The 19,645-nt window shown below is 63.5% G+C and overlaps 4 protein-coding genes across 5 annotated transcripts in view; 3 read left to right on the forward strand and 1 right to left on the reverse strand.

Annotated features, from left to right (window-relative positions):
• Nucleotides 1-4,108, forward strand: part of CUNH17orf53 (chromosome unknown C17orf53 homolog) — a 5,436-nt gene extending 1,328 nt beyond the window's left edge. Inside the window, exons 2-8 of the mRNA XM_027631505.1 lie at nucleotides 488-571; nucleotides 716-856; nucleotides 1,119-1,227; nucleotides 1,308-1,393; nucleotides 2,672-2,779; nucleotides 2,892-3,084; nucleotides 3,780-4,108. Of these exons, the coding sequence (XP_027487306.1) occupies nucleotides 488-571; nucleotides 716-856; nucleotides 1,119-1,227; nucleotides 1,308-1,393; nucleotides 2,672-2,779; nucleotides 2,892-3,084; nucleotides 3,780-3,853 (795 nt within the window). The 3' untranslated portion in view covers nucleotides 3,854-4,108. The remainder of the gene's footprint in view (nucleotides 1-487; nucleotides 572-715; nucleotides 857-1,118; nucleotides 1,228-1,307; nucleotides 1,394-2,671; nucleotides 2,780-2,891; nucleotides 3,085-3,779) is intronic.
• A 361-nt stretch (nucleotides 4,109-4,469) lies between these two features.
• ASB16 (ankyrin repeat and SOCS box containing 16) lies at nucleotides 4,470-7,980 on the forward strand. Its single transcript, XM_027631500.1, has 5 exons — nucleotides 4,470-4,779; nucleotides 6,061-6,328; nucleotides 6,915-7,407; nucleotides 7,477-7,590; nucleotides 7,673-7,980. The coding sequence occupies exons 1-5, from the start codon at nucleotides 4,470-4,472 to the stop codon at nucleotides 7,856-7,858; spliced, it is 1,371 nt and encodes a 456-aa protein (XP_027487301.1). The 3' UTR covers nucleotides 7,859-7,980.
• Nucleotides 7,981-8,681: 701 nt separating this feature from the next.
• On the forward strand, nucleotides 8,682-11,013 carry TMUB2 (transmembrane and ubiquitin like domain containing 2). Of its 2 annotated transcripts, XM_027631504.1 has the most exons (3): nucleotides 8,682-8,718; nucleotides 9,247-10,035; nucleotides 10,356-11,013. In XM_027631504.1, exons 2-3 carry the CDS (start codon nucleotides 9,554-9,556, stop codon nucleotides 10,723-10,725), a joined length of 852 nt encoding a protein of 283 aa, XP_027487305.1. In that variant the 5' UTR covers nucleotides 8,682-8,718; nucleotides 9,247-9,553; the 3' UTR covers nucleotides 10,726-11,013. The 2 variants fall into 2 exon arrangements, with proteins under 2 accessions (XP_027487305.1, XP_027487304.1); XM_027631503.1 differs by lacking the exon at nucleotides 8,682-8,718 and having other exon boundaries at nucleotides 9,211-10,035.
• A 149-nt stretch (nucleotides 11,014-11,162) lies between these two features.
• Nucleotides 11,163-18,721, reverse strand: ATXN7L3 (ataxin 7 like 3). The gene is made up of 12 exons (XM_027631501.1): nucleotides 18,586-18,721; nucleotides 18,374-18,506; nucleotides 17,262-17,433; nucleotides 15,543-15,640; nucleotides 15,344-15,366; nucleotides 15,214-15,259; nucleotides 14,820-14,851; nucleotides 14,630-14,698; nucleotides 14,257-14,300; nucleotides 14,057-14,128; nucleotides 13,660-13,793; nucleotides 11,163-13,127 (listed from the first exon to the last, which is right to left on the reverse strand). Exons 1-12 carry the CDS (start codon nucleotides 18,634-18,636, stop codon nucleotides 12,979-12,981), a joined length of 1,023 nt encoding a protein of 340 aa, XP_027487302.1. The 5' UTR covers nucleotides 18,637-18,721; the 3' UTR covers nucleotides 11,163-12,978.
• Nucleotides 18,722-19,645: the final 924 nt, after the last annotated feature.

Consider the following 19,645-nt stretch of genomic DNA (forward strand, 5'->3'; position numbering starts at 1 on the left):
GGGATGGAGGTTGGAGTGGAATGGGGGTAAAGGTGGGGATGGGAATGGAATGGCAGTGGGGACGGGATGGGATGATGATGGGGTGGGGATGAGAATGGGATGGGGATTGGTTGGGGATAGGGATGGCATGGGAACAGGGAGAAGGATGGGATGGGGATGAGGATGGGGATAGGGACAAGATGGGAGTGGAATGGGGATTGGATGGGAATGGGGATTGGATGGGAATGGGGATGGGATGGGGATGGGGATGGGATGGGGATGGGATGACGATAGAGACAGCATGGGAACAGGGATAAGGATGGGATGGGGATGAGGATGGGAATAGGGATAGAGATGAGGACAGGAATGGAATGGGATGAGAATGGAATAAGGACAGGATGGGGATAGGATGGGAAGGTAATGGGAATGGCATAAGATGGGACAGGTTGGGATGGGAGCAGCTGATGAAGCGATGCAAATCCCTGGACACTTCCCTTTATCCCATTAGCACTCTGGGAAGCTGCTGGAGGAGATCCTGGTTTCTGCTCCCCAGACTCCAGCTCACGGGGCTGTGGCAAAGCCACGGACACAGGTAACACAGACACTTCCCCCCAGCTGCAGCAGGTCCAGCTGGGAATCCCATCAGCACTGCTGTGGGCTCCCAAAGAGGGGTGCTGGAAGGGGAGGGGGTCCCTGTGGCTCCAGGGTGGTGACTGTGGTTGTCCCATGACTCCAGGCACTGCCCAGCTCCCCGCTGCCCACGGAGGAGGATTTTGGGAAGGGGCCCTGGCTGGCCATGAAGACGGAGCTGGGGCTGGACGAGAGGGATCCCGGCTGCTTCCTCCACACCTACAGCGTCGTCATGGTGCTGCGGAAGGTGAGGGGGCCCACACGAGGCCACCAGACCCAGGATTTGGCTTCCAGCTCTTCCCTCACCCCTCAGAGCTGTTTTTAGGGCCGGGAATCAATGTGGGGAGGGGGCCGAGCTGGGCTGAGCATGGACAGCCATGTCTGCACGGGGACATCGGTGTGACGGGGTCACAGACTCCTGGAACGTCCCACGCTGGAAGGGACCCACAAGGATCATCAAGTCCAGCTCCTGGCCAGGACATCCCCAAATCCCCCTTTGTGCCGTGCAGGCAGCCCTGAAGCAGCTCCCAAAAAACAAGGTCCCCAGCATGGCCGTGATGATCAAGGCCCTGACCAGGAGCAGCGCCGGCGCCGGCGCCGTGTTCCGGGATCCGACGGGTGAGTGGGGCTGGAGCTGTGCCCGGGTGGGGCTCCTGCCTCTCACTCCCGGGGCTCAGGGATCCCATCCTCATCCATAGGGGAGATCCAGGGCACGGTGCACCGGCTGCTGCTGGAGGAGAGGCAGAGCGAGCTCCGGCCTGGCTCCGTGCTGCTCCTGAGGCAGGTAGGAGGGGTGGATCACATCCCAGGGGAATGGGATGTGGGGAACTACTGGGATGGTAATACAGCATGTCAGCTGTCCCATTCCCTGTTCCTTAGCACCTTGGAATTGTGAATATAAATATGAGGATAAGGGAGTAATAGGGTAAGGGGAACTAGCAGTGTGTTAATAGGATCCATCACATGTCCCATTCCCAATTCCATAACACCCTGGAATTGTTCATAAAAGGATGAGAGGATAAGGGAATATTAGGATAAGGAGAACACCCAGTGTGTCAATGGGGTGTATCACTTGTCCCATGACACCATGGAATTGTGAACATAAATATTAGGATAAGGAGATAAGAGAATGTTAGGATAAGGGGATCTACAGGTGTGTCAAAAGGATACATATCTCTTTTCTTATTTCCCATTTTATAACATCCTGGAATTGTGAATATAATTATTAGAATAAGAGGAAAGGGGAGTATTGGGGTAAAGGCATAAGGGGAGCTACCAGCCTGTTCATATGGTACATCACCTTTTCCATTCCCTATTTTGTGACACCTTGGAATTGTGGATATAAATATTAGGATAAGGAGAACTACTGGTGTGTTAATACATAGATCACCTTTCCAATTCCCTGTTTCATAATACCTTGGAATTGTGAATATAAGTATTAGGGTAAGGGAATATTGGGATAAGGAGAACTACCACTGTGTTAATTTGATATATCACTTTTCCTATTCCCCATTTTATAACACCCTGGAATTGTGAATTTAAATATTAGGATAAGGGGTAAGGGAATATTAGTATGAGGGGATAAGGGAATATTAGAACAAGGTGAGCTACCAGTGTGTTAATAGAGTGCATCACTTTTCCTATTCCCCCTTTATAACACCCTGGAATTGTGAATATAAATATTAGGATAAGGGGATAAAGGGAACTACTGGTGTGTTGATAGGGTACATCACCTTTCTCTTTCTTTTATAACCTTGGATTTGTGACTGTAAATATTAATATAAAGGAATATTGGGATTAGGGGATATGGGAAACTACTAGTCTGTTCATATGGTACATCACCACTCCCATTTCATAATACCCTGGAATTACAAATATAAATATTGGGAAAGGGTCTCACACACTTCCACACCTCTGATTTTTTTCTCAAATACTCCTAAAATTTCACCCCGCACCTTAAAATTTTCATAAATGGAAAAATGTACCTTTGGGGTGTTATCCAGGAACTCCTCCACAGGCAAGGAGCTGGAGCTGGCTCTGACCCCCCTCCCTTCTCTCATAGGTTGGGGTCTTCTCCCCCTCCCACCGCAACCACTACCTCAATGTCACCCCCAACAACCTGCTCAGGATCTTCCCACCGGAGCCCGAGGGCAGCTGCTCCCAGCAGCAGGTGAGGAGGGGACAGTGCTCGTGGCTCTGGGGGCATGTGGGGACCCTCGGGAGGAAGGATGGATAAATCCCCCCTGGGCTCCTGGTTAATTCATCCCTGCTGGGTTTTGCAGGTCCCTGCCCAGGCTGGGCTAATTTCAGACCCTCCTGCACAGCCCCCCCAAGGTGTCCCTGTCCCTGGGGATTGGGGACACTCAAGGACAAGTGGCCACAGCACGGAGGAGCATCCAGGGGGCTTTTCCCTGCACCCACCAAGCCCCAGGCCCAGGCAGGAAGAGCCAGTGGGAGCTGATGGATGTGACATGGGTGAGTCAGACCCGCTCAGGGAGGGACTTTCTCCTGCTCCATGTCCTGTGGAAAACTGGGATTGGGTGGTGACTGCTCTCCTCTGGAATGGCAGAGGGAGGGTCTCAGAGAAGGGGTTACCTGGAGAAGCTGTGGCTGCCCCATCCCTGGAAGTGTCCAAGGCCAGGTTGGATGGGGCTTGGAGCAACCTGGGCTGGAGGAAGGTGTCCCTGCCCATGGCAGGGGGTGGAACTGGATGAGCTTTAAGATCCCTTCCAGCCTAAACTTTTCCATGATCCTATGGCTCTATGATATGTCCAGCCTGGAGCAAAGGAAGTTCAGGGGGCACGTTCTCCCCCTCCACAGCTCCCTGACAGGAGGGTGGAGCGGGAGGGGGTTGGACTCTGCTCCCAGGGAACAAGGGACAGGACAAGAGGAAACGGCCTCAAGCTGCACCAGGGGAGGTTCAGGTTGGATATTGGGAAAATCCCTTCATGGAAAGGGCTGTCCAGCCCTGGCACAGCTGTCCAGGGCAGTGGTGGAGTCCCCAGCCCTGGAGAGATTTAAAAGCCACGTGGATGTGGCACTTGGGGACACAGGTTAGTGGTGACCTTGAGGGAATGGTTGGACTCAGTGACCTTGGAGGGCTTTTCCAACCTGAACAATTCTGTGGTTCCATGTAAAACTCATGGATTTCCCCCCGCTGTGCCATGCAGATGACCTGGATGGGCTCCTGGGAGAGCTGCCTGAGGATTTCTTCTCAGCCCCGGCCCAGGCTGACTGTGGCTGACCCTGGGAGCTGCTGGCACAGGCTGGGCCGTGCCATGGCCTGGTGAGGATGATGATGATGCCAAGGAGCAGGTGGCCCACCTGCCACCTCTGCGTGCTCCTCTCTCTGTGTGTCTGCTGTGTTTGCTGTGGAGCCAAGAGCTGGGGGTTTCCAGGGGGTTCCCTGGGGGACACGGCCTGAGTGCTGTCCCCACTCCTCCAGGCACAACTTCCCCTCACTCCCAAACCTGCATTAAAGGGCTGTTCTGTCCCTGCATCACCTGTGTCCTTGTGTGTCACCATCCTTCTGGACCCCAAACCCATCCCCTGGGGGGTCCCCACTCTCCCTCCCCTCCCTGGGCAGAAGGGGCCATTCCCATCGGGGTCCCACAGCCCCTCAGGGTTGGGGAGCCCCAAATCCCACCCCCATGGGACGTCCCCACCTCGCACCCACCAACAGGTTAAACTCCCGGCACCCCGTGACTCTGTTTACCACCCAGGAGTTATTTATAGGGCTCCTGGCTCCGGGATTTGATTCCACATCCATGTGTGGGGCACAGCCCTATTTATAACCCCCCCAAGGCGCAGGGGGCCGGTCGCTGCCCCCCAGCTGCCCCCCCAGCCCTCCGGGGGTGCCCATGGCCCACGAAACCTTCGCCTTCAGCTCCTCGGCCCTGCGCTCGCTGCGGCTCCAGCGGGAGCTGCTGGAGCGGGAGGAGCGGCGGAGAGCCTTGGCCCGGGAATGGGCCACGCGCCGGTTCCTGCCGGAGCCCCCCCGGGCCCCCCCGAGCCCCCCCCGGCGGCGCCGGTTCTGCCGGGACCCCGCCGTGCACAACGCCCTGTACGCCGGGGACCTCCCGCGGGTCCAGAGCATCTTCAAGGACGAGGCCACGGCCAATTTGGTCCTGGAGATGGTCAGCGAGGAGCTGGTGTGGTCACCGGAGCAGGGTATGGGGCTGGGGGGTCCTGCCCTTCTCCCTCCCTCCTTCTGTCTCCCTCCTTCTCCCTCCCTTTCTCCTTCTCCCCTCCTCCTTCTCCCTCCTTCCTTCCCCCTCTTTCTCCCCTCTTTCTCCCCTCTTTCTCCCCTCTTTCTCCCCTTTTTCCCCTCTTTTTCCCCTCTTTTTCCCTCTTTTTTCCCTCTCCCTCCTTCTCCCTTTTCTCCCTTCCCTTCTCCTTTCTTCTTCCCTTCCCTTTTCCCTTCCCTTTTCCCTTCCCTTTTCCCTTCCCTTTTCCCTTCCCTTTTCCCTTCCCTTTTTTCCCCCTTCCCCCTTCAAATTAACAGGGAGAGCCAGGCAAGGGATGGGGTTGCAGTTCCAGGGGGGCTGAGGGGAGCAGAGCTGGAGGACCCAGTTTGGAAGGGGTGGGCTGTGGAGAATGCCCTGGGAAAGGGGGTACAATCCCAGGTTTACTCCACACAGGGTTTTCTCTGGCTGGAGGTGGAGGTGGGGGGATACTGGGGTTCACAACCGACCCCCTGAGCTATGGGTGGGTGGGAGGTTCAGTGCAGGGTCTGGGGGGTGATCAGGCCTGGGGCAGCACCTGTGGGTGCCCTGCTGACCCCCCCTGCTCTGGCAAGGCTGTGGGTGTGGGGTCTGGGGTGGGTGGTCAGGGCAGCCCCCATGGGTGCCTTGCAGGGCTGTGGGTGTGTGGGGGGGTCTGCTGCGGGGTGGGTTTTCAGGGCAGACCCGTGGGTGCCCCACTGCCCTTCCTGCAGGGCTCTGGGTGGGTTGGGGGGACCCAAGGAGTTGGACCCCTCCAGCAGGGCAGTGGGGGGGGTGAGCGAGGGTTCCAGTGGGGGGTAGGTTTTCAAGGCAGGCCCCTGGGTGCCCCACTGACCCCCTTGTGCGGGGATCTGAGTAGGCTGGACCCCCCAGGAGGTTGGACCCTCCCAGGCAAGGCTGTAGGTGGGTGGGGGGTCCAGTGGAGGGTGGGTTTTCAAGGCAGGCCCCCGGGCGCCTTGCTGACCCCCCCCAACCTCCTGCAGGGCTGTGGGTGGGTAGGTGGGGAGGTCCAGTGGGGGGTGGGTGGGCACTGTAGCCCCCACGGGTGGTGCAGATCCCCCCCACCCCCAGCAGGGCTCTGGGTGGGGAGTCTGGGGTGGGTTTTCAGGACAGATCCGTGGGTGCCCCACTGACCCCTCCCCACAGGGCTGGGGGTGGGTGGGGTGTCCAGTGGAGGGTGGGTTTTCAGGGCAGCCCCCTGGTTGCCCCACTGACCCCCCCCCAACAGGGCTGTGGGTGCTGAGCCCCCGCCGGCAGCAGACCTCGGCTCTGCGCATCGTCACCGCCCGGGGCTACGAGGACTGTGCCCGGCACTTGCTGCTGCGGGGGGCGGCGGTGGACGCCGTGGTGGGGGGCCGGGCCCCCCTGCACGACAGCGCTGCCGCCTCCCACCCCAACTGTGCCCGCCTGCTCCTGGCCTTCGGAGCCGACCCCGACGTGCTGAGCGCCGAGGGCTCGGCCCCCCTGCACCTCTGCACTGCCCCCCAAAGCCTGCGGTACGGGGAGGGGGGCTGGGAATGGGGGGGCACCTGAGTGCCAGGCTCCACCTCCTGCCCAAATCGTGACCGCCGCCTCTAAAGCCCCCAGAGCTCAGCCAAGACCCCTTATGCTGGTGGGGACCCCTGTTTGCAGCCCCCCAATGCAGCACCTGTGTCCTGGAGGTGTCCCATGGGAGCCAGGGCTCTTTGAGGTGTCCCTGGGGGTGTCCCATAGGTGCCAGGTCTCTCCAGGGTATCCTATGGGTGTTCTGGGGGTGTCTCATGGGAGCCAGGGCTCTCTAAGGTGTCCCAGGGGTGTCCCAAGTGGTGTCCCAGGGGTGTCCCTAGTGGTGTCCCAGGGTTCTCCAGGGTGTCTCAGAGGTGTCCCTTGGGGTGTCCCTGGGGGTATTCCAACTGTGCCAGGGCTCTCCGGGGATTCCTAAGGGTGTCCCTGGGGATGTCCCTGGGGATGTCCGTGGGGGTGTCCCATGGGTGCCAGGGCTCTCTGGGTTGTCCTGAGGATGTCCCCGGGGGGTGTCCCCCCAAGTGCCACCTCTCTCCACGAGTGTCCCCCTCACCCTTCACCCCCCACACCCTCACCCAGGTGTGCGGAGCTGCTGCTGGCGCACGGCGCGCGGGTGAACCTGGGCACTCGCGACCGGCAGGTGACGGCCCTGCACGTGGCAGCTCGCCAGGGGCTGGTGGCCCACGTGGAGCTGTACCTGCACCACGGCGCCGACCCCTCCCACCGCACCCACCAGGGTGAGACCCCCTTGAACGCCGCGGCGGCTGCAGCCGAGCACCCCGAGGACGCCGAGCGGTACCTGCGCGTGGCCGAGCGGCTGCTGGCGGCCGGTGCCGACCCGGGGGCCGCGGGGCGCAAGGGCCACACGCCCCTGCACAACGCCTGTGCCAACGGGCACCCCGGGCTGGCCCGGCTGCTGCTGTGCCATGGCGCCGACGCCACCGTCCCCAACGGCGCCGGCGACACCCCCATGGACTGTGCCCTCCGGGCCGTCCACGAGTACCGGGATCAGCGCCCCGAGGAGACCCTCGTGCTCCTGCTTGACCACGGCGCCTGCCCCGGGCACCCCAAGGTGAGTGGTGGGGGGTCACGGGGTGGTGGTGGCCGTGTCACCCCCTCGGTGACACGGCTCTGCTGGCAGATGCTCAGGTTGTGCTGCCAGCACCCACCGGCGCTGGAGGTGATGCTCAACGCCTACGACCGCGTGCCGCCCGCTGAGGGGTGGGCGGGGGATGTGCCCCCCGAGCTGTGGGAGGTAAGGGGGTCCCCTGGGGTGTCCTTGGGTGTCCCTGCACCCCGGTCCCAGCTCGCTGACCCCCGTGTCCCCCCCAACCCAGGAGCACCAGGAGTTCTATGCCTCGGCCGTGCGCATGGCGGGGCAGCCACGGCGGCTGCAGCACCTGGCACGCTGGGCCATCCGGAGCCACCTGGGCTCCCGCTGCCACAGCGCTGTCCCCAAGCTGGCACTGCCACCCGCCCTGCGACGGTACCTCCAGCTGCACATCGAGGGGGTCATTTCTTGAGAGCAGCCCTTGCTTCCCCACTGGTGTTCACGCCCCGTGTCCCCTCCAGTGCCCCCACACTGTCCCCTCCCTGTGACCCCCCCCATGTGCTGGTGTTAATAAAAGGACGTAGCAGAGGTGGCTCTGTCCTTGTGGGGAGCAGGTGGGCAATGGCTACTGCTCCGGGGGGTCAGGGGACTGGGGGGACAGGGCCAGGGGGTCACAGGTCTCAAGGAGGTGACAGATGGGCCCTGGAGGATGTGGGGGCTGCAAAGGGGGGTGACAGGCTCTGGGGATGTGACAGCCAGGGCTGAGGGTGTCCAGACCAGGGAGGCTCAGGCCCCAGAGGGAGTTCCTGGCCCGGAGGGGGCTCAGCCCTGAGGGGGGTTCAGCCCCAGAGTGGGTTCAGCCCCCGGGGGGTTCATTCAGCCTCCCGGGTTGGGGGGGGGGGCTCAGCTCCAGAGGGGTTCAGCCCCGGGGTGGGTTCAGGGCCTCGGCGAAGGTTCCGCCCCCAGCCCCGCCCGGGGGGGGTGGTGTCACACGTGGTTCCCGAGGCCCCGCCCCGCGGAGCCCCAGGCCCCGCCCCAACCCTCGCCCGTTGTGACCACGCCCACACTGGTCGCGCCCACCAATCATGGGCGTGACAACCCACCCACTGGCCCCGCCCCGCCCCACAGGCCCCGCCCTCTGCTCCGCCCCCGAGAGGGATGCGTTCCGCTGCCCCCGCCTCCTTCTCCACAAACCCCGCCCAGTGGGCGTGGCTCCGCGGGCGGGGCCGCGACGCGACCCGCACGCGCGCGCCCGCCGCCCGCTCCCGCCCCCTGGCGGCGGCGCCGTCTGACGTGGCGCTTCCGGCGCGCGGGCGGCGGCGGCGGGAGGCGGTGAGTGGGGGGGGGGGGGGGGAGCGGGACCCCCGGGACAAACCGTGACCACCGGGGCGACGGAGGGGATTGCAGGGACACAGCGGGATCTCCAGACACGGCGGGATCCCCGGAGACACAGCGGGACCCCCGGGGATGGCAGGGACACCCCAGAACACAGCGGGACAAACCCGGACCCAGCGAGGACGGCAGGGACACACCGGGACTATTAGAGACCCCCCGGGGATGGAAGGGACACACCGGGAGGGGCAGCGACACACCAGGACCCCCGGGGATGGTGGGGACACAGCGGGACCCCCGGGAATGACGGGAACACACAGCAGGACCCCCGGGGATGGTGGGGCTCACCGGGGCCGTGAGGGACTAGCCGGGACACACTGGGACGAGCAGGGACCCCCCGGAGCTGGCAGGGACACAGCGGGATCCCCCGGGACCCCCGGTTCCTTCCGCCGCCCCGGGCCCGGCCCGGCTCTGCCCGTGCTGCCCGCCCCCCCCGCCCCTCTCACCGCATCGCTCCGCTCCGCCCAGGTCGGGGATGGGCTGACACTGCCCGGGCTGGGCACCGAGGGGCTGTGGGACCCCCCGGGACCCTCCGCCAGCCCCAGCGAGGGGAGCGCGGCCCCGGCACTGCTCGGGAGCGAGAAGGAACCGCCTGCGGTGAGGAACTCCCGTCCCTCGGGATCTCCGGGTAGCGGGAGCAGCGCCGGGATCTGTTGGAAGGTGACCGCGGAGTGGTCCCTGCTGCCACCCCGGGGGTCCCCGCTGGCATCCACACCGGGCACGGGGGGGTTGCGGAAGGAATAAAGACCCCAGGCTGAGCGGGGGGATCCCGGAGATGGAGCCCCCCGCCGCCCCCCTCATCCCGGGGGTGGGGGACGAGGTGACGCTGGTGGCCGGGCTGGCGGTGCTGGCGCTGGCGCTGGTACTGGCCTGGCTCTCCACGTACGTGGCCGATGGCACCAGCCAGGCCCTGGGCACGGGGGACGCCGCTGTCATCCGCCTCGGGCCCCTCCCGCCCTACGGGGGGGCCGCGGGGGCGGCAGAAGCCCCGGAGCCCCCCGGGGTCCCCGAGAACACGGAGGAGAAAACTGAGGAGGAAGAAGGGGCGGTGGCGCAGGGGGACAGCGGCACCACCCCCGACCCCGGCCTGGAGCAGCTGCTGGATGTCCAGAGCTTGTCCCAAGGGATGGCTGAGCCCCGCGCCCCCGGGGAGGGGGATCTGTGCCCCGGACTCATCAAGATCCGCCTCAAGTTCCTCAACGACACCGAGGAGGTGGCGATGGCCCGGCCCGAGGACACCGTGGGGGTCCTCAAGAGGTAAGTCCTGAGGGACAGGGGACATGGGGAACGATGCCAGGCTGCCAGCCCACCCCCCCACAGCTCCTGTGCCCCCCCCAGTGCAAACAGCCCTCACCCAGCAGAATGGGAGAGGGGTTTTATCCATCTTGTTCTTCCAAAAACACCAAGGAGGGGGGATTTAAAACAAGTTTAAAAGAGGAGGTGGCACATGGTGGTGGTGCCATCGCTGTCCCCCTGCACTGTCCCCTCCCCGTTTTACAATGAGGGGGAGGGTTTTCCACCAGGTGTGTCCACAAGCCCATTCTCTGCCACCTCCAACCTCTGCCCTCCTCCCACAGCAAATACTTTGCGGGCCAGGAGAGCCAGATGAAGCTCATCTACCGGGGACAGCTGCTGCAGGACCAGGCGCGGACGCTGCGCTCGCTCCGCATCACGGACAACTGTGTCATCCACTGCCACCGCTCCCGGGGAGCCACCACGGCCACCCCCGCCCTGCCCGACCCTGTCCCCGCCGTCCCCACGGCCCCGGGGCTGCCCCTGGGTGGGGGGACCCTCATGGTCCCCACGGTCATGGTGGTGCTGGCGCTCGGGTGGTATTTCCGTGTCAACTACCGGCAGCTCTTCACCACCCCGGCCACCGTGTCCCTCATCGGGGTCACCGTCCTGGTCACCTTCCTGGCCTTCGGGGTGTATGGACAGTCAGGATGAGGCGGGAAGGAGCTGGGGAGGCACCCCAGTGTCCCTGTCAGCACACTGTCCCCGTCCCTGTGGCATTACAGTGACCAGAGCCAGCACGGCAGGGGCTGTGTTCGTCCCAGCCTCGCTGCCAGATTTTATCCCCCCAAAAAAGGGCTGTGCCCCCCGCCCCCAACTCAGAACTCCATTCATCCCACTCCCAATCCCAGCTCTGGGGGAGTGGGACAGCACTGGAATGGGCCGTGGCTTCTTTTTAAAGCAAATAAAGGGTGTTAAGTCACCCCAGCGCTCACCTTCCCACCCTGGGGTTGCTTATTCCCCCCCTTCCCGTGCTTTTTGGGGGGTTATAAAAACAAATCCAGCCTCACACGTGGTAAATGGAGTGGTGGCCGGGGGGAGGGGGGGGTAACAGCCCTGCTTAATTAACCAGCCGTAATTAATGCCAGGGATACCAAGTCAAGATGCAGTTTTATTTACAGGGGCAGCCACAACCCACTCACGGGACACACAGACCTCACAAGGGCTCAGCTCCCCCCGGGAGGGGGGACACGCAGAAACACTGGGGGCTGGGGGGTGAGGACACTGACCTGGGGGGTCACAGGGCACATCCAACCCCCCAAGCCCCGTTACACCCCTTGGACCCCAAATTTGCAGCGCCTCTCCCGCAGCCAGAGGGGCTAAAGCTGTTCTCCCCCCCCTCAAGACCCCAGCTCGCTGTGCCCTCCCCAGGCAGCTGAAGGGGGGCTCAGGGTGACCCCCTGTGTTTTTGGCTGCCCACACCCCCATCCGCAGGCCCCGGGGCACACTAAGGCCAGCTCGGTGCGCTCCGGTGGCCAGGCCCCCCCAGCCCCAAAGCCACACTGGGAGGGGCCACACAGGGGTCCCCATGCAGTGAGGAGGGGCCCCCCCGCAGCATTTGGGGGTGCCCAGGGTTCTGTGGGACCCCCCCAGCCCAGCCTTTAGCAGCAGTTTGAAAACAATAGTGAATCCAGAGTCGAGAGCACCATAATTTGTGAGCCCCACCGAGAGGACAAGCCACGGCCCTGGGGTGGGGGGACAGACACAGTGTCCCCCCAGGGACACAGGGCCAAGGGGGGTGGGGGGGGTCAGACAGCCATGGGGGGTACAACGGAGGGGACAGAACCAACCCTGTCCCTGATGCAGCCCCTGTGATGGAGAACAGCTCGGGTTGGGACGTTATCGTGGGGCTGGGGGTGACCTGGATCCAGCCAGAGGGACCTGTCCCCCCCCCAGCCCACACAGCAGGGTGCTGGTCCCGGCCCCCCCAGCCAAAAGCAGAGCCTGTGGGAGTGCAAACACCAGCCAGAGCTGGTGGGGGGTCCCCAATGACCCCCCTGACTGCAGCAGCAGGTCCCCGGGCATGCGGGGAGCGGAACAACAGAGCTGCCCTGGGGGTATGAGGTGGGGGGGCTCTGCCTTGAAGCCAGACTGTGCTGTGTCTACCCCCCCATTTTGCTCCTCTCAGCCCCCCCAGGCTGTCCCTGGCAGGTTGGGGCCCCCCCTCCCCACACAGTTCAGCACAGAGACGGTCACAGCAGCTACCCCCCCACCTCCAGAGCCCCCCCCAAACAGCCCCAAACACGAAGGATGCAGCATGCAGCCCCCCCAGAGCCCCGTGTGAGGGCACTGCCAGGCCCCCACCAGCTGAATCCAGACACAGCTGAAGAGATTTGGGGCACAGGGGTGTCCCCACTTGTCCTCTGAGTGGGAAACACCCCCCTCCAGCGTGCCCCCCACCCCTGAGCCAGCCCGACCAGCGAGAGCCAGCCTGGGGCAGGGATGGGGGGGCAGCCCAGGGTGGGGGGCTCACCCCAAAACCCTGCAGCAGAGGGGATCCACACCCCCCTCACCCAGGCCTGGACTTGCCCAGGGGGTTCAGGTGCCCCCCACCCCGCTGGGGTAAGTGAGGAGCGGGTGTAGAGGGGGCACAGCTGGGTTTGGGGGGCACTGGGGAGGGGAAGGGGGTGGTCATACCCCCATATCCGAGCCAGGCACCCCCTCAGTGCCCCAACGGGAGCCCCACGTACAAAAACTGTCACAGAATAAATAGAGGCACTGGGGCAGGCAGGGAGGAACGGGGGCACTAGTGGGGACTCCCCAAATCCAGCCCCGCTCCAGCGACGGCCGAGTCCTCTGTGCCCCAGGTACCCGCTTTGTGTCCAACCCAGGGGGCTCTGGGGGGGCTGCCCCGGCCCGTGGCCGTCCGTCTGTCCGTCCTGGCCCCCCCCTCCAGCTCTGGGGGGCTCAGTTGATGTCATCATAGATGCTGGGGGTGTGGGGGGCGGGGGGCTTGGGCTTCTTCTTCTTGCTGGAGCCGAGCCCTGGGGCGCCGCTCACCAGCCCCAGGTGGGGCTTCTTCTTCTTGGTCTTGCGGGACTCGGAGTTGTTTGTACCTGGGAAAGAGGAAAAAAGGAAGAAACGGGGGTGTCAGGGAGGAGATGGGCCCCCCAAAAGAGAGAGGATCCCCCTCATCAACAATCCACACCCAGGACAATGTACCCCAAAACATTTCCCCCACCCGGGACGGTGGGTGACAAGATGTCCCAGATGCTCCAGGCTTTGGAGCCACGGTGTGTTCATCCCCTCTTGTACTGGAGAGACACCAGAAGAGCCAGTTTTGCCCCCCCAGAGGGGTCTGTGCCCCAAGCTTTGCCCCTCAAAGGGGTCTGTCCCCCAGAATTTGCCCTGCAGAGGGCTCTGCGCCCCAGGATTTGCCTCCATGAAGGGGCCTGTTCCTCAGGATTTCCCACTCAGAGGGGTGTCTGCCCCCAGATTTGCCCCATGGAGGATTTTATGTCCCAGTATCTACCCCATAGAGGGGTCTGCGCCCCAGTATCTGCCCCACAGAGGGGTCTGTGCCCCCAGATTTGCCCCATGGAGGGGTCTGTGGCTCTAGATTTTCCCCCCAGTCCCCCAAACACTCACTGGCTTTGGAGGAGGCCGAGTCGGAGGGGGAGATGTCGGAGGAGCCGTCCCACTGCAGGCGGCTCATGAGGGCCTGGCTCTCGGCCACCTCGAAGCTGTCATTCTCCACGCCGGCCTCTGCCTCGGGCAGGGACCTGGGCACAGGTGTCAGGGGGTCCCCAGCCCCCGGCATGGGGGGTGGGGGGAACAGAGCCCCCACAATGCCAGGGGGATGCCCCGAGCTCAGCCCAGCTCCCCATCACCGCACATCCCAACTCCAGCCGTAACCTCCCATCCCTTCCCGGGAGCCTCCCCATCCCCAGCCCCCCCTGAGCACCCCGTGCAGCCCCCCCAGTCCCTGTTCACAGGGGACAGTGACCCCAGGACCTTGGGGACCCCCGAGGCTGTGCCCACTTACGCGGAGGGACCGAGGAGGTAAACGCGGACTGCCCTGCGCTGCTCATCCGTGTGCTGGGGACACCGCAGGGACCTGGGGGATGGCATTCAGGGTTCAACCAGGTGCTTCCCCTCACCCTGTGGGCATCCAGGCACGTTGGGGACCCCCACGAAGCCCCCCCCACCAAGCCCTACAGGGATGCTAGCCCGGGATGCTCTCACCTGGTGCACATCTTCTTGGTGTGCTCGGAGATGACCCCACATTGCTGGGGAGGGAAGGGACAGGTGAGTGTGGGGGGGGACAGGTGAGTGACCCCTGGGCTGTGCTCTGCCATCACAGCCCAGGGGACCCCAATCCTAGGGATCCCCCAACCTCCCAGTGCTGTCCCATCCCCCCAGAGAGGGCAGCCACCACCCTGGGCCACCACATCCCCCAGGATCAGACCCACTGTACATCCCTGTTCCCAGCCTCTAACCAGCTCCAGTGGGATGGAGCTGAGCTGGGAAAGATCCCTGGGGTCCCAGCCCCCCTGTTTGGCCAGGGATGAGGTCCCTCTGGAGCCCCCTGTGCCCCCCATGCCCCCCAGTCCCACACCGTGGTGAGCAGTGTCCGCAGCTCCTCGGGGCCCAGCGTCTCGTAGTTGATTCCTGCCGAGTTGCTGTACTGGGGGGGCAGAGAGCGGGGTCAGGGCTGGGGTGGGAGCAGGGGGGATCCTCCCAAGGGGGCAACAGGACCCCCCTGGGGGGGCAGAGGAGGGACCAGGTGCTGTTTCTCCTGGGCTCACCTTGAAGGGATCGGGGTTCCCACCGATCTCGCCTGGGAGAGAGGAGGGGTGAGGGGGGATGAGGGGGGTCCTGCCTGTGGTCTGGCCCCCCATGGGACCCCTGGTGCCCCCTCCCACTGCCACCACAGTGAGAGCCCCACCTCCCCACAAGCCCCACCCACTGCAGCTGCCCCTCCCACCCCAATACCTGCCCCTTTACACCCCACCCATCCAAAATACTCCACCCTCATTTACATCCCCCCCACCCAAATGCCCCCCACCACAAAACCCTGCTCCCACCCCAAGCCCCACCCCCCACGATGCTCCACCCCCACAGATGCCCCACCCTAGGCAGTGTAAGCCCCTCCCCAATGCATAAGCCCCACCCCCAGCAGTGTAAGCCCCACCCCCTCACCATTTTTGTGTTTCAGGGACTTGGACCTGCGGGGCGAGTTGGGGTTCTGCAACAAGAGGGGGGTGTTGAGGGGTGTCCCATGTCCCCCCCATGGCCCCCCCACACCCCGCAGCACCCCCTGCCCCCTCACCTTATCCGATTTCCTCTTCTTTGCTACGGGGAGAGACAGAGAAGGGACAGATTTGACCTTTTCTGGTGGATTTGCAAGCCCAGGGCATCCCCTTCCCCATGGACAAAACACCTCCCACACGCACCCTGGACTGGGGGTCAAGGGCCACAGGGCAGGCAGGACACATCCCCCACCCCTGAGGGGACCAGGGACCCCCCACCTTTCTTCTCAGAGCCGTAGGACCAGTCGTTGTCATTGATGTCGTCGTTGTCCTCCTGGTCACTCTCTGACTTGTTCAGGTTGTTGCTGCTCGCGATCCTGGGCGGGGAGGGAGGGGAGGGGGATCGTGGTCAGGACCTGTCCCACGTCCTCCATGGAACCTCAGGATCTGTCCTGTACCCTCCCACCTCCCCAGCACCCCAGGGTTCATTGTGCACCCTCATACACTCACTATGATCCATCGCCTGCCTCCCCCAGCACCCCAGGATCCGTCCTGCATCCTCCCCAGGACCCATCCTGCATCCTCCCCAGGATCCGTCCTGCATCCTCCCCAGGACCCATCCTGCATCCTCCCCAGGATCCGTCCTGCATCCTCCCCAGGATCCATCCTGCATCCTCTCCAGGATCCATCCTGCATCCTCCCCAGGATCCATCCTGCATCCTCTCCAGGACCCATCCTGCATCCTCCCCAGGATCCATCCTGCATCCTCTCCAGGATCCATCCTGCATCCTCCCCAGGACCCATCCTGCATCCTCTCCAGGACCCATCCTGCACCTCCCATCCTCTCTGGCCCCCACATCCTCCCCAGCACCCCAGGATCTATCCCACATTCTCCCTAGGACCCATCCTGCACCCTTCCACCTCCTTGGCACACTAGGATTCATCCCGTACTCTCCTGTCCTCCCCAGAACCTCAGGATCTATCCTATATCCTCTCTGGCATCCCAGGATCTGTCCTGTGCCCTCCCATCCACCCTGGCCTCCAGGATCCACCCTGCACCGTCCCTGGCTCCCCAGGATTCATCCCACACTTCCCATCCTCCCCAACATCCCAGGATCCAGAGAGGGACCCCCACCAAGAGCAGGGGGGGACAGAGGACCCAGGATTTCCAGTGTGTTTTCCCAGGATGGAGTGAAGCCATGGGTGAGAACAAGAGCAACTGGAGGTGGGACTCCAGGGTTGTTGGGCAAGAACAGACACCCTCGCAATGAAAAGTAAGGAGAGGGGAGACCTTGATGCTGAATTCCCATCCCCAGGCTCATCAGTGCCCAAATCTACTGCACCCCCATAGAGAAGAAACCTACCCCCAACACCCCTTGTGCCTCAGTTTCCCCACAGAGAACACCTCCAGTCCTCCCCACCCTCATCCCCCCTCACACCTCAGTTTCCCTATGGATAAGACACCTGGCCCCACACCCCCAACCCCCTCGTGCCTCAGTTTCCCCTCTGAGAACAATCCCAGCCCCCCCCAACCCTCAGCCTCCCTCATCCCTCAGTGTCCCCATGCAAAAGAGATCCAGCCACCCACCCTCAGCCCCTTTTGTGCCTCAGTTTCCCCTCTGAGAACAATCCCAGCCCCCCTCATGCCTCAGTCCCTCTCATGCCTCAGTTTCCCCACTGAGAAGACACAGCCCACCTCATGCCTCAGTATCTCCATCCAGAAGACACCCAGCCCCACATCCTCAGCCCCCCTCATGCCTCAGTGTCTCCATGGAGAAGAGACCCAGCCCCCCACCCCCAGCACCCCTCACGCCTCCGTTTCCCCTCTGAGAACACCCCCAGCACGCCCCCCCTCACGCCTGAGTTTCCCTATGGATAAGACACCCGGCCCCACACTCCCAAGCCCCTCGAGGCTCCATTTCCCCTCTGAGCACACCCCCAGCCCCCCAGCAGGGCCCCCCACACTCCGGGGTGCCCCCCAGCCCTCCGGGTTCCCACCTGCGGTTGGCGATGCGGCTGCTGTTGCGGCCCATGCCCAGGCACTTCTCCAGGTGGGGGGCGAAGCGGGAGGCGGCGATGCTGCGGCTGCAGTTGGGGCACACGCACTCCTTGTTCTTCCACTGGTTGTACACCTGCCCGAAGATGTCCACGCCCGGCTGGTCCACGATCTCTGCGGGGGGGACACGCTCAGACCCCGCCCCGAGACCCCCACTCTGCTCTGGGGGGAGGCTTTGGGCTGCCAGACCCTTCCTTTAGGCTGCCAAACCCAACCGAGACCCTCCCAAAACTCCCCTTCTGCTCAGTGTGTCCTTCGGGCTGCCAGACCCTCACAAGAACCCCCTGACATCTCCCCTCTGCTCTGGGGAGAGCTTTGGGCAGCCAGGCCTTTCCTTTGGGCTGTCAGACCCTCCTGAGACTCCCACCTTGATCCTGGGGGTTCTTTCGGCTGCCAGACCTTCTTGAGACCCCCCCCTCTGCTCTGGGGGGTCCTTTGGGCTAACAGACCCTCCCTTTATGGTGCCAGACCCCCCACCCAAGACCCCTGTTCTGCTCTGGGGGGTCCTTTGGGCTGCCAGACCCCCTCCATTCCACTCTGGTTCAGGGAGGTCTCTGAGCTGCCAGACCCGCTGTTCGGGCTGCCAGACCCTCCCGAGACCCCCCTCTGCTCTGAGGGGGTACTTTGGGCTGCCAGACCTTCCCTTTGAGCTGCCAGACCCTCCTGAGACACCCATTCTGCTCTGGGGGGTTACTTTGGGCTACCAGATCCTCCCCAAGGGCCTCAAGGCAGCTTTTGAGGGGACTGACACCAGCAGTAGCACAGTCAGGGGGGTCTCCACTCCCCTCCCACCCCAGCTGTGCCCCCCCATGGCCCAGCACCATGTTTTGGGGTTCAGTTCACCCCACATTTACCCCTCTGGGATAGTTTGGTCACTGCCAGTTTGGTCACCATTTGGGTGTTTAATCCCCCTCAGCACCCCTTAAACCCAACCCCCTGTGCCTGCGGACCACTAATTCCCCCACAGCTTCTCCAGTGGCACTGGGAGCAGGGGGCTGGCTGTGTCCCTGTCACCAGTGTCACCCCGACCCCAGGGGGAGCTTGGGGGGCTCACCAAAGTCCTTCATGCTGTCGGGGTCCGTGTCATCCAGGAAGAAGTACCCACACTTGACAGCCCGGTGCACCTCGAAGCAGAGCCCCAGGCAGGCATCCTCCACCAGCTCCGTGTAGATCTCGTGTGCGATGGCCTGGGGGGGCCAGGGGGGCTGTTAGTGATGGGGGGGACACCCCAGGGGGCACACAGACCCCGGGTGGGGGGCAGCTCACCTCCAGTTTGCTGTTATCCAGGCCAGACAAAGACATATCCTCCATTTTCATTTGCAGCTGCTCGCGGAGAAGTCACGGCGAACACTCATAGCACGGGACACGGGGGGGGCTGGCAGGGGTCAGGGGGGGCATGATGGCACCTCACCCCCCACCAGGAGAATCCCCCCTGCCCCCCTCCCAGCCAAAATCCCACTGCACACCCTGGGATGGCCCCAAGATGCGCTTTGGGGGTACCCAAGAGGAAGAGTCCCTGCGTTAAACCCCCCAGGAATGAAGTGGGGGGCTCGGGGGTCTCCCAGCTACCCATGAACCCCCCCAGACTGACATGGACCCCTCCCAGCACAGCAAAGACCCCCTCCCAGGCTGGTGGGGAACACTGGCTGCCATGGGGGATGTGCCCCCTGTGTCCATCCTGTTGTCCCCCACCCCTCAGGACAGGCCCAACCATCACCAAGGCATCAAGCCCCACCCAGAAGCCCCCCTGAATCCCCCCAGGATTATCTCTGGACTCCAGGGGTGCACAGAGTACTTGTGGTGCCCCCCAAACCAGCCCCCCCACCTCAGGGTGGGTTTTACTGCATCACCCTCCCTTGCAGAGGATGGAGGGGGGACAGGGCAGGGAGGGGAGCAATGTGTGCCCCCCACAAAAGGGGGGCCTGGACCCCCCTGATGGGGTCTAAAAACCCCAAACTTGTGTCCAGACCCCTCTCAGCACCCACCAATGGTGCTGACCAGTGGTACCTCTAATTGTCATGGAGGGGGGGCTCTGATCAACCACTGGATGGGGGGGACACAAGGGGGGGTACCCTTGTCCCCACCCCACAGCCCAATCCCCCTGAGCTGGGGATTTCTCTTCCTTTCACAGCAAAAAGAGGAAACAGGGAATTGGATACAGGGAACTGGTTCAGCCCTCACCCTCCTGGGACCCCCCTGGGCCCCCCCCCTGGGTTGAGGGGTTGGTGTGAGCCCAGAGAGGGTCAGGGGGGGCTGCCCAGGGCCCCCCCACCCCACTGCAGGCAGGGCTGGAGGCTCCGGGGGGGAGGCTCGGGGGTGGGGGGGA

The sequence above is a fragment of the Corapipo altera genome, unplaced genomic scaffold, assembly GCF_003945725.1.
Source record: "Corapipo altera isolate COAL_440 unplaced genomic scaffold, ASM394572v1 61341, whole genome shotgun sequence".
NCBI lineage: Eukaryota > Metazoa > Chordata > Aves > Passeriformes > Pipridae > Corapipo > Corapipo altera.

Excerpts from the sequence above, each read along its gene's own strand:
- ATXN7L3 (XM_027631501.1), bottom strand. The coding sequence starts at position 18,636 with ATGAAAATGGAGGATATGTCTTTGTCTGGCCTGGATAACAGCAAACTG. Across the intron at positions 17,434-18,373 it reads CGACAGCATGAAGGACTTTG|AGATCGTGGACCAGCCGGGC; the intron begins GTGAGCCCCCCA and ends TCCCCCCCGCAG. Across the intron at positions 15,367-15,542 it reads CTACGGCTCTGAGAAGAAAG|CAAAGAAGAGGAAATCGGAT; the intron begins GTGGGGGGTCCC and ends CTCTCCCCGTAG.
- ASB16 (XM_027631500.1), top strand. The coding sequence starts at position 4,470 with ATGGCCCACGAAACCTTCGCCTTCAGCTCCTCGGCCCTGCGCTCGCTG. Across the intron at positions 4,780-6,060 it reads GGTGTGGTCACCGGAGCAGG|GGCTGTGGGTGCTGAGCCCC; the intron begins GTATGGGGCTGG and ends CCCCCCCAACAG. Across the intron at positions 6,329-6,914 it reads ACTGCCCCCCAAAGCCTGCG|GTGTGCGGAGCTGCTGCTGG; the intron begins GTACGGGGAGGG and ends ACCCTCACCCAG.
- TMUB2 (XM_027631504.1), top strand. The coding sequence starts at position 9,554 with ATGGAGCCCCCCGCCGCCCCCCTCATCCCGGGGGTGGGGGACGAGGTG. Across the intron at positions 10,036-10,355 it reads ACCGTGGGGGTCCTCAAGAG|CAAATACTTTGCGGGCCAGG; the intron begins GTAAGTCCTGAG and ends CTCCTCCCACAG.